At 37.0% G+C, this 12,477-nt stretch overlaps 1 protein-coding gene across 1 annotated transcript in view; it reads left to right on the forward strand.

The window, feature by feature from the left end:
• The window catches only part of Slc7a11 (solute carrier family 7 member 11), an 80,224-nt gene extending 75,621 nt beyond the window's left edge, over positions 1–4,603 (forward strand). Inside the window, exon 12 of the mRNA XM_004643639.2 lies at positions 3,748–4,603. Coding sequence (XP_004643696.1) covers positions 3,748–3,815 — 68 coding nt within the window. The 3' untranslated portion in view covers positions 3,816–4,603. The remainder of the gene's footprint in view (positions 1–3,747) is intronic.
• Positions 4,604–12,477: the final 7,874 nt, after the last annotated feature.

The following is a 12,477-nucleotide window of genomic DNA, read 5'->3' on the forward strand; positions in this document are numbered from 1 at the left end:
AAAAAAATACTACAATTGCTACTGGGCTTTAATGATTGCAACTACTGAAAGTTCAAAATGTAGACTCTCTGGCTCACCATAAAGAAGTGGTGACATGGGACTCATGATCACAAACCTGCAATCTTTGTTGTGAGCATGTGTGTGGACATGGTACTGCACAACCACACATGCTGTAGCTTTGCTGGTCAAGTAAAAACTACTTTAGAGGCTTTGTTGTCTTACTACGCTTCCCTCTCTGACCCCACTGTTCTAAGAAAACCAAGGAAGAAAAGTTGTTGGACTCCAGATGGTACTTCAAGGCCAAAATCTATTACTCTGCATCGTGCTCCATTGTGATGGTCATTATTTGGCTTTGAAGAACCCAAGAGACAACACAGAGGCAGGGGTGATTATGGACAGCACTGATTGAACACAAGGTTGTGCAGAAAGAGAAAAGCCTGGGTGGGCAGAACCAGAGGAGAGTCTTTGGCCTTCTCTGTGCTGCTGGGCTGCACAAGGAAGGAGAATGGCACACATTATTAGAGAGGCTGGGTCCAAGTTGCTTTCTGTTTGTCCTGGACAGATGTAGTGTTCTGATGTGGGAAGCAAGATATCTAGGAAGCAAAGAGTTGGGGAATCCCAAAATATAGGATGCCTCTTTTGGACATGATTTGATGCTGGGTGTGGAGGAGAAGAAGTTGAGTAAGAAAGGCAGCTGTGCAGGGAGACTATGACAGTACCTCCCCAGAGAGCAAAGGCTGACGCAGATGATAGCTCTCTAATGCCACTGCTTTTGGCCCATTGTAAATGCTTAAGAAAGCTTGCTTAAAAAAAACCCCACATTCAGAGAGCCTTAGTGCCTCATCTGACTACAAAAGCCACATCGCTGTTACGATTGATGAGTATTTACTTTTCTCACAAAAGTCTTTTTTTTGCAGGATACATTTATCATTTCACTTTTCTGTGAATATGGGATTTAATTGCTCTTCAGTGTAGTATTCTGCTCTCTAGGAAAGAGTGGGCTGTGACAAAACATAGTTTACTTAAGGAGCATTTTCATACTTTATCATTTTCCAGCATTGTACTAGACCACGTACTATCAATGTAGACTAAAAAGTAATGTACTGAAGGAAACAATTTTATGGAACAGAGTCCCCCACCCCCTCGTGGCGTCTGCCATCTTTTTAAAATTTTTTTTCATAATTTTATTGAGAAACAAATAGCAATGAGACAGTTTCAAATCAAATTGGTAGGACAGTTCCAATAATTAACACATTGCATACGCTCTTCTTAGTGGGTATTTGCTGTACAAGATGCAGACATGATATCCTATTTACAAAAACTATTAAAACAAATCCCTTTATTCATTAAGAGAATGTAACTATATATCTATCCTAACCATTTTGAATACACAGATACAAAATGGACATTCATCTGTATCTCCTTTTTTTGATTAGTTCCATCATTTGAATATTACAGGTGTGTTAACTCAGCAAAATATTCTAAAAGAGTTCAATAGTCCATAATAGTATTGGGTCTTCTGCTTGACTGGCAGTGTCAGAAATTGTTGACAAGAGTCCCCTACAGCTTAACATAACACCATGGCTTTACTTCTGAATATGGGCTGCTTGTCATGACATGCCGGTTGCTGCTGTGCTATCCCTTAGGTAGATGATTGTTCAAAATGAAGGGGGTGGTGAATGAAAGCAGGAGACAGGAAAAGGAATGTTGCGGGACTGTCCTGCTACAAGGTTGTATATGGTTAGATTTCTGGACTTATGTGTAAACATAAGAATTATATAATTCTTTATGCCTATTTTTAAAAATTTTAATTTTTTAAATGTTTTTTCATCATATTCTGTAGGGACTTAAAGTTCAACATATCACTAATTGATGAAAAATACCTGTTCCATGTTATGCCTAAGATGTTTAATATTCAGACAGATAGTGAGGTTAAGCTTAACAGTCTAGATTGTATGGTAATAACAATAAACTTCTCTTCTGGAGGGTTAACAACTTAAGTTTGCAGACCAGAATTAGAGAACAAGGAGAGCCGCAAGGAAAGTCAACATTTTGGCCCTAGCCTTCCAAGGTCAATTAAGACTCAGGACATATGAGAACTTGTACTGTAACATCACATAACTCAGTAGTGTCTCAAATTTTCTGATCAAGGAGATATGGGGCCACAGAGGAAAGTGATCGATGATGTAGAATGTGCCTAAGGAGAGTCACATGGAGAGAAAACATTCTCTAAGGCTTTTATAGAGAGCACATTGGCCAAGCAATGGCTGCCACTGACAAAGTTTCTACAGTCTGAGGTGCAGGATCTCGGGATAAATCCTGAGAGGATTTGACTGACCTTATCAGATCCAAAAGCTACAACTTTTGTTGCATAGGTCTTGCTTTATCTTGATCTTAACCATCCAGCAGGCTGGGGAGATAGCTTGGTGGTCTAAGCACCTGCTTGGTCTTAACCATCCAGCAGAAAAGTATTAAAAAGGAAGTATAAGAAGGAACAGAGTTTTAAAGTAAAGGAAAGAAATGTCTTTCTTTGTGTCATTAAGTACTGTTTGCAAGGGACTGTCACAAGTAACAAGGCATAAGTGAGGGCAAAGACATCCAGATGAGAGATTCATTGAAAGAAGAGAATCTAGATTGCTCCTGGCTCACGAGAAACATGAAGGGATTTGTCTCAGTTACTCTTCTCTCATTGCTGGGACAAATACACTCAAACGTAGGGAAGGAAACGTTTATTTAGCTTATAGTTACTGGAGATTTCAGTCCATACTCCTCTGGCTGCAAGGCAGAGTGGCACGTGGCAGTGAACAGCCTTTGATGGAGGCAGCAAAGATCAGAGAGCAAAGGAGAGGCAGCAGCTCAGGCAGCTAGCTAGCCTCCCCCCTCCTGACAGTATAATGTAAATTACCTGCCCCAAGGTGGGAGCAGCATCCATACCCACAATAATCAGTCACAAACTCCAGAAGCTGCCTCATGACTGCAGGAGGTTTTGGAGGGACAACTAGACACAAACCATGACAAGGTTCTACAGAGAATGGAGACAAAGGAAAACAAAAAAAGATCTCTTCAAATTGGAATCATAAGTTTCGTAAACCATTGAAGTGAGGTTCTTATATTTTAGTCTCTATCAAAATCACTGTTTGTGGGCCCAACCCTCAGTAAGTCTAGGCTTGAACTCGGTATCTTCTGTACTGATGCTGCCTAGTGTTATGGTCCATAGAGACCCATACCTTACTAAACAGAGATTTAGTCTTCATATCTCATTCTATCTCTGAGAGAAAGTAGGACCCAGGAAATGAGGTGGTTTACTCAGTGTACACTCTCCATTAGAGACTGGAAAGTACATCCTGATTCTTCTGACTTTTCTGAGGAATCAGTGGTGATCTCCCAGGTACAAAAAGAACAATGCGATTTTAAATTGAATATGCATATGTTCATATTTTTGAACACCTGTTTATATCTTGGTCTGATTATCTCACAATATTTTCAGTCTTCCGATTCATGACTGAAGTCTCTCTGACTACAAATCATGAATACATTCTTGCTGAGAAAATGCCCTGTGAAGTCTGACAAGTGCCTCGTAAATTAGTTGAGTGTGATAGGATTCTAGTGGAGTAACTAGTTCTTGAAAGTGCTGTATAAAATAAGTGGTTGTGTGTTTTTAGTACTTAACCCAAAATAATTCATATTTTAGTGATTTTCACATTCATGATTTCAATGCATCTTTATTTTCTTTTTATTTCTTTGTAGACACGATCACCAGAACATTGCAGATAATACTGGAAGTTGTACCAGAAGAAGATTGTGATAAACTATAAGTAAATGGATTGAGTTTTGAAAATCTACTCAAGCACAGAAATAGAATCTTCACTTCACTTTCTTCGAATCCGGAGAACTGTAACTTTGGTGATGGACTAAAGGAATCATTCATTTTTGTCCACATCTCCTAAATGTAATCACACTAATATATGAGAAGTTTAATAGCAATACTGATATGCAAATTGTACCATATTTTTATATGGTTCTTGAATTTCTAATGCCTACTTTTGAGGTTAGTGACAAAGACTGAGGAGGTAGACTATTAATTGCATAGTCATTTTCTACACTCTATCTTATGACAAAGAACCTTCAAATCAAAGACTAAGATATTTTCTGTATATATGAATTTTACAAACATGTTTTGGATACTGTAGACGATTAAACTGTGAAAAGTAGGTTCTGTTCTTCTGGAAAATCACATATATCACTATTATAACAAAGAGGACAGACATTTTACGTTGGTATTGTTGGTATTGCGTTGCTTCCCCCGGATATCATTGTTTAATGTATTATACGAAGAGCATTTGAACAAAAGATAAAGCCTATCCCTATTCTCTTGAATACATAAAGGGAGAACTTCTAGGGGCTATTCTTTATGAAGTAAACCCAGAAATTGTGCTGTTAAAGTCCTTGACAATATGTGTTAGAGATTTTCTTAACCATTATTAGACATTCCACTGTTAATGTGCCATGCTGTTTTCATGCCAACTTTTATGAAGTTGGTATTAGAATTTAAAGCCAGAATCCTTTTCATGAAACTTACTCCTTGAGAAATATGTCTATAAATTTACCCATTTTAAATCTTCAAATTCCAATACTGAGATGAGAAAAATCACCAATAAGAAAATACTCAATATATTCAACCCATCTTTACATGTCAATCCACAAAGCTAATAATTCTGAATACCTAAAAAACTCCCTGGTTATTTATTTTTATTTTTATTTTTTGGCAGAATTGGGGATTGAACTCAGGCCCTTGTGCTTGCCAGGAAAGCGCATATTCCACTGAGCCATCTCCCCAGCCCACCCCGGTTATTTTTGCATGATGATGAATTTTGACAGTGTGTGAAGTTCCTTTGTGCATTTTATATTCTGTTAAAATATCTCTCCAGACAAAACTGTCCAGTTCAATTAGGAAAAGGTATTTATTTATGCAGATACTGAGGAAGGAATGTCGTTGCTAAGTAAGATTTAAAACATGATTCTAAAAAAAGCTTCTATTTCTAAATCTAGGTTTTCTCAGTAATCTCCTCATTTTACTTGTCTTTCAACTTGCAAAAGGGATAGCTCATAACAAGCCTGTTGAAAGTGAGAGAACCAGCCCGTGTGTGGCTGTAGACAGGTGCTGCTGTTTCAGAATTTGGAAATACTGTAGAATTTTCAAATGAGAGCAACATAGCAATGCACAATTTTAATTGTTATTTGCATACATCTCAGATAAAATAGTCAGTAATGTCTAGCATGCTTCATTCCTTAAGTTTCATCCATTAGAAAATAAATTTTCAAAAATTACACTGATTAAGACCATTGAAATGGACAAGGTATGATAAATGAGTGGCCAAAGTAGAAATGATGATTTATAATTTGGAGGAATCCCAGTTGACTAATAACATTTAATATACTTGCAAGATTGATTTTTTTAAAAAAACCTACTGCTTAAATCTCAAGTAAATTTATTATATGATCTTCTGCTTATTCATAGCATAAAATTTTCAAATATTGATCTGTAATACTTACTTATGATTTATTTTGTAAATTTGTCTACATATCTTGCCACTATCTCTCGTTTTCTACTACTTCTTTTTTTTTTTTTTTGGAACGAGAGATTGAACTCAGGCCCTTGTGCTTGCTAGGCAAGCACTTATTCTACTGAGCTATCTCCCAGGCCCCTACTATCTCTTTCTATAAGCAAAACTCTTCTACACATCTATTTTTACACTATCTAGGCCCATTTGAACTAAATAAGCATATTCTTCTTGAAATTTTTCTTCCCTACTGACAGATACAATATACAGAAAGGTTTGTGCAATTCTTAGTTATTCCTGACATGCCCTTATATTGAAAACAGACTGGTTTCAGAATTTATCTATTTTTATTTCTTTTCTTTTCTTTCTTTCTTTTTTTTTTTTTGGTCTTCTTGAGACAAGGTCTCACTGTACAGTTCAGGCTGGCCTTGAGCTCACTTTGCAGACCAGGCTAGTCTCAAACTCACCACAATCCTCTTATCTCAGTTTCCTTAGTTCTGGGATTATAGACATCTCCCATCATGCCCAGAATTTTAATTCTAATCCATCTTTAAGGTGTCCCTGCACAGGCACACATACATCTTTAAGGCATCACTAACTAGAATACACAATTCTTATTTTTTATTATCAAAAGTAATTTTTACATCATTAAGTTTCTAATGCCACTGAAAGTTTTAAGTAGGCCAGAAAAATCAGTCAGTAGATAATGATGACGATGATTTTGGTTTCTTGAGACAGTATCTCACTGTGCAGTTCTGGCTGGCCTTCAACTTACTGTGTAGCCCAGGCTGGGCTTGAACCCACAGTGGTCCTCCTGCCTCAGCCTCTTGAGTACTGGGATTGTAGGGGTGTGTCACCACACCATGTGCCAGTAGATTTTTTAAAAAGTGATGATGGCTAATTTATATTTCAATTTATTTTTAGGACATACCATGAGAAGATAAAGCTTTCTTTGAGCAGTGAATTAATATTCATTAAAAATGGTATTATATGAAGAAGATCCAAAATTTTCAAAAATTTTCCTGTAGACATGTGTTTTCACATTTTCCTAAAGAGCGAAGTCTTCTATTTGTAGATTGATATAAATGCACATACTCACATGTGTACACTATTATGTGTGTCACATTTGTGCCAGTGTACATAGACAAATGTTTATATAAACATTATGAATTTATTATAATACAAAAAGCTTAAATGGTCATTTGGTAGAGGATAATTAATGCACTGTTTCTGAAATTCTTTTTTAGTACAAAGGGTCGCAAACATTTGGTTATGACTTTAAAAGATCAAGTAGAGTTCTAAATTGAAGCACAATTTTATGTACATAAAGAATGATTCTCCTTACTCAGTAATATTTGCAGTTAATATTTTTATTACATGCAATATTGACTATCCTTTCAAAGCAACAGATTTGCTTTCTTTTGATCAAGTGAAGAAACTGAAACTATTATAAATGGCATCTTGGTTAGCTGTGAGAAAACGTTCTTGTTTCTGTTTAGGAGTGTAGGGATTCATCCTAGAAAAGATGAGGGCTCCTGTTCTAAACGTAAAAATCAGCAGTGTGCATCCGCACACTTATGCACCTATACTAACACTCCCACACCATGGTGGCACAAAATTAGCACACTTCATTAGGTAACACTAGCAATGAACCGTATTTTCTCCAACACTGTGTGCTGAAACTGACTTCCAGATTGTCTTACATGTCTAGTGAAATTGTTTCCTCAATTGCTATTTGAGATGTCAGTGGATGGTTGACATGAGTGTAGTCACAGAGCAGAACTCCTTGTGAGCTATGATGAGCCATCAAGAAACTCACTGTTTTGTCTCAATCTGCAGATGAGTGTAATGCTAAGAATTGGAGCAACTTTGACCTTTCTTAATATTGATCATTTATAGTTCAGGTATAAGATACAAAAGGGTAGAAGGCTGAGGGTCATAGTATAAGAAAATGAAAGGAAGTATGTTGTTAGGTGTGTATGTTGCTGTTACACATTAAGCAATGTAATTGGAGGAGTATTAAAATGGTTTGCAAATATTCTAAGAAGCTAATTTAATTTCAGTGCCTCTCACTTAGACAAGTTCTTTCCAATATCTTGTGCTTAATTTTGTTTTGTTTTTTTGTTCATGGTCTCACTACATAGGCCACATTAGTAGCGATCCTCCTGATTTCTGCCTCCCAAGTGCTGGGATTACAGGCACGCGCCACCATGCCCAGACTCCATCGCCAGCTCAGCACACCCGAAGGCGGGGCCGGCGCGGCAGGCGGAGCCAGCTATTGAACCCTGGGCCCTGCGCTTACCTAAGCAAGCACTTAGTCCGCTGAGCTATACCGCCGGCCCTTCTTGTGCTTAATTTTGCACTAAGAATTTTGTATTAATTTTCTTGAAGTAGACCAATAAAATTACATATCTATTTCTCGTCCCATGAAATCTGCTCCTGTCATTATAAGGCAAAATAACTCCCTTTATGGTATATTTAATATATATTTTAAGTATTACTGTTATCCATTAACTGTTGTACTTATATCTAATTATTAATGTTTTTCTTGTGTAATTATATGATACACAAGAAAAGAAAACAGTTTCACCTTCGTCAGATACTATGGGTTGGTTTTGAAGGAAAGAAACAGTGAGTGGGTTTGAATTGCAGGTCTTTTCTTAGTTTAGGAAGAAATGGAGAGATTTGGGATTTCAATAAAGATGACTCGAGAAATTTGATTTAACTTGAATGTAATATAGCATCATTTTACTCTGCATAATGTGCAGTTCGTTGGTGCTGATGGTGTTTACAGTTACTTCTTATTTTCCTAACCATTTGAAATCAGCAATTAAATCATGGTTTTGTGGAACTAGCAAGAAGCTCATAGTGGATATAAATTAAAATGCATGCATCATTTTCATAGTTTCTGTTTACATTGTTCCCATGTAGATAAAATAATTAGTACCTATATGTATATTTTAGCTTATCTTCCCCACAAACAGTATTTTAAAATCTATCTACATATATGTAATACCTAAAATATGACCTGTTTAGGCCATAATTTATTATTGCTGTACTTAAAAACAATTTAACAGTAAATTTTTGGAAGTAATCCTTTCTTCCTTCATTGCATTTTCAACTTAGTTTACATCTAAAATGAAAATTTTTATATACATTTAGCACAGATACAGTTTCAGAAAACATGAATCATTGTCTTGGCAGAAAACACCGATTTACTCTATATTGTGAGAAATCTTCCTTAGAACCTCGTACCAATATTAACCTGGTCTTTAGAACTGTTGTTGGTTTATTTAAATAAACTCATGATGCCCTTTATTTCATTTTTGACATTACATCCTTAAGATACAAGATGAGTTCTAATTTTCATTTATACTATTATCTAGTTTGAATCCACCACATAGGCATACTTTCTTGGCAGTTTCCGCTCTCTTCTTTGTCACTAGTGGGTTCAAATGCAATGTATTGTTATGGACTCCAAATTGCTAGCTTCTATATGTGCATATGTTTGCTTATTTGGGTCAAGGTCACTTATTGTATCAATAATTTCCTGTGGGATTTTATAGATAAAGATTCTCTCAGGAAACTGTGGTGCATTAAGCATCCAAGAGATGTGCAGATGGCTGCAGTGATTTTAAAGGGTACTGGGTTTTTTTTTATGAAAGTGAACTGTTTTTACCCTCAGTATATATACTACTATATTTTTAAGGTATAGTTTTCAAGTGAATTTCTTTATTGGTTAGAATGCTTTCCTGATAAGTCCTTTTTACCTTTTGTTGAAACTTCTAAAAGGTCATGATGAAAGAGGGGAAGAGAAAAGAGAATAATGCAATTATTTCTTTTGCCATGGTGGCTATATTTTGAGTACCTTTTGTGACAGAGTATTTTGCACAGCATCTTGTGGGGAAATATGTTAGGTCTTTGCATGTAACAGCTATATAATTGGGTAGCAAGCAGTCTGACTTTAATGTGATTGTGCAGTTGGACCTCACATGTCCTTGCTAATGAACTTATTAGAAGCAGGCTAGGAAATACACGCATACTACACAGAGATACAATGCAGTGTTGTCCCCTGGTCCATGTTGAACTGCTTTCTTTCAAAGGATTTCTAAATCAGTTTTCTCCTAGAATTTCTCCTCACCACAAATTCTACTTACTGATAATGTGAAAATATATTAAAGTATAAAAATACTTTGGAGAAATTAAACTTGTTTCAAATGATTATGTGTGCATAAAAGAGTAAAAGCACTTGAAAGCAAACAACAGAACCACAGGAACAACCACACACACACACACACACACACACACACACACACAGATACACACACACACACATACACAGATACACACACACATGATTATTATAAAATTCACCAGAATCCTCTAACAATTCTAAGCAATCCAATTTTTTCATTGAAAAAAATGTTAATAGTTTCTTTCTGAATCTTACTACTGCTGCCACAAATCTAGAACTCAACTTTGACTACATCATGAAAACTGAACTTTTCCTCTTTCTTCCCCTCCTCCTCTTTGTCTCCTTCCTCCTCCTTCTTTTTGTACTAGGAATTAAACCCAGGGAGTACCAAACAATATCCCAGCTTTTTGTTAGTTTTTATCTTCTAGACAAAGTCATGTTAGGTGTGGGCTTGAGCTTGTGATGCTCATGTGTCGGCCTCCTTCCTAAGTGGCTGGGGTCCCACATGTACACTACTGTGCCCTGGTGGGCTTGTGTTGGGTGTTATCTGTGTTCACCATGTAAGAGTTCCTGGAATCCATAGCAATATTAGGATATACTTTGTTTTAAAATGTTGCTTATTTAGGACAAAAACATTGGCCCTGAATTTCTCCCTCTATGTAGATGGACTGTAGTTTAATAGTAATGTTCTCAGAATACAATACTTCTTCACATTTGGGAACTTTGCAAACATAAGGATCAGATGTGTTTTTCTCCTGTGCCAAGCAGGTGAATAAACACATAGTTGTGTTGTACAGATGCTAGGTGTTGGCTACCTGTACCTTTATAATAAGCATGTACCAGAAAAGGCAAGACAAATGACCTCTTGTACTGAGTGCATGGTGACCTTCATCTGTCTTACCTTTCTGACAAGGATTTAAGTCTAAATTTCACAGAGCTTGGTGCTCACTTATCATAGAATAGAATCCATGGTAGTAATGCACTGGTAGATGGATTTTAGTTATTAATTCAGAGTTCATCTCATGATGAATCTTTTATGTATTTTTATTGTGAATATATCTGGATTTACTTTATAAAAAATGAATCTTTTTTAAAAAATGTATTTGGTACAAGGTCTTACTAGGCAGCTCAGATTCATAGTGATCTTCCTGTTTTCAGCCTCCCCAGCGCTGGGATTACAGGTGTGCACCACCACACCCAGACTCGGTGGCCTCAACATGCCTGGTGGCAGGGCTGGCGGGGCATGTGGTGCCAGGGATTGAATCCAGGTTCCTGTGCTTGCCTAAGCAGGCACTTAGGCCACTGAGCTATCTTGCCAGCCCTTGCTTTTTTGAGCTTTGTCTGAAATTTGACTGAGTTATCATGACTTTTTTCACTTGTCAAGGGATAAAACAATGTGTGTGCATTTGTGTTGGTATGTTCATATGAAACTTACTAAGTACTAGGTATAAATATATTTAAATACCTTTTGTGTTCTGCACCAATAATTTGCATCAGAGGAATACAATGAGAAAGTGATGGGTTATTCTTAAGGTTCATTTCTGTTGGAAGTCTTCCCTTTGATCTGTGCCTAAATTGCAATGGATAGAACAGCTGAATCCTGAAGTTTGATCTGGATTGTGTTTGCCATGACCTTCTGCCATTCAGCAAAGCATGGGAGCTTGATGAGTTTGGCATACAGATGTAAAATGTAGGACTAGAGAGATCCCACAGAGAAAAAATGACCCCAATACCTTCTAGGGCCTCATCCCTGGTGTCATTTCTTCACTCTGGCACTGTGATAATGAAATACGGTAGAGCGAGATGGTGTGTACTTTGTGCAAATGTAACACAATGCCTTATACCGATGGACACATTCTTAAAGAGCAAGATTGCTTTTCTTCCTCTTTATTCCAACTGCCTTAGGAGTACAGAGGTGTTAAACTATGAGAATATAAGGAGTGCAGGGGGACTTTTCTGTGTGGATTGTGTTGTTTTTCTTAGGGTTCCTCAGCACTGGGGCCTGTACCAACATGTGATCTGTGAAATAAACTAGATTCTTCTACAGCGTAATGATTTCCCTCTGGGGAGCATGCTGGTGCAGCAGTCATGCTGCCAGATGGTGTTTATAGGCTATTTGTGTATGTGGGAAGACGGGATACAGTCAGTGCGCTCTCGTCTGTTGGAAACTCAGTGCACGTGCTTTGTTGTGTGGAATGGATTTTGGTGCAATACGACTTCACTCAAATTTGCATTGAACTGAATTTCAGTTGGGCTTATGTATACATATATCTGTTCTGCTTCTAGTTGCTTCCACTTTGTACATCAGTTTTTGTACATATTTTTACTTGAAACTATTTTTAAGTTGACATTTAAATAAACATTTGATAGTTTACATAATACGTGTAATGTTTCATTGTCTTTTTAACACAGTGTATATTCTTTTAAATTGAAGGCCTTGGTTTTAATTGTTGGATTTAGCTATCATGAATCCAGCAAATTTGTTGAAGCAGCCCCCATCACATCAACTTCATGCACTGAAAATTAAAAGCAGTGACAGAGTCGGTGTCCTGTGCGCATTCCCCTTCCACACATCCCACGCTCACCCATCCTCCGCTCTGAGGTACCCAGGTTCATTTCTCTTTTCACCTGGGCTGGTACAGAATTTCCACTTTTTTTTTTGGTACCTTTATTAAGAATCTTGTCTCTTATAACTCAACCTTCATATGTTTTTCTAGAATG

Source organism: Octodon degus, unplaced genomic scaffold (genome assembly GCF_000260255.1).
Source record: "Octodon degus isolate 3935 unplaced genomic scaffold, OctDeg1.0 scaffold00180, whole genome shotgun sequence".
Classification (NCBI taxonomy): Eukaryota; Metazoa; Chordata; class Mammalia; order Rodentia; family Octodontidae; genus Octodon; species Octodon degus.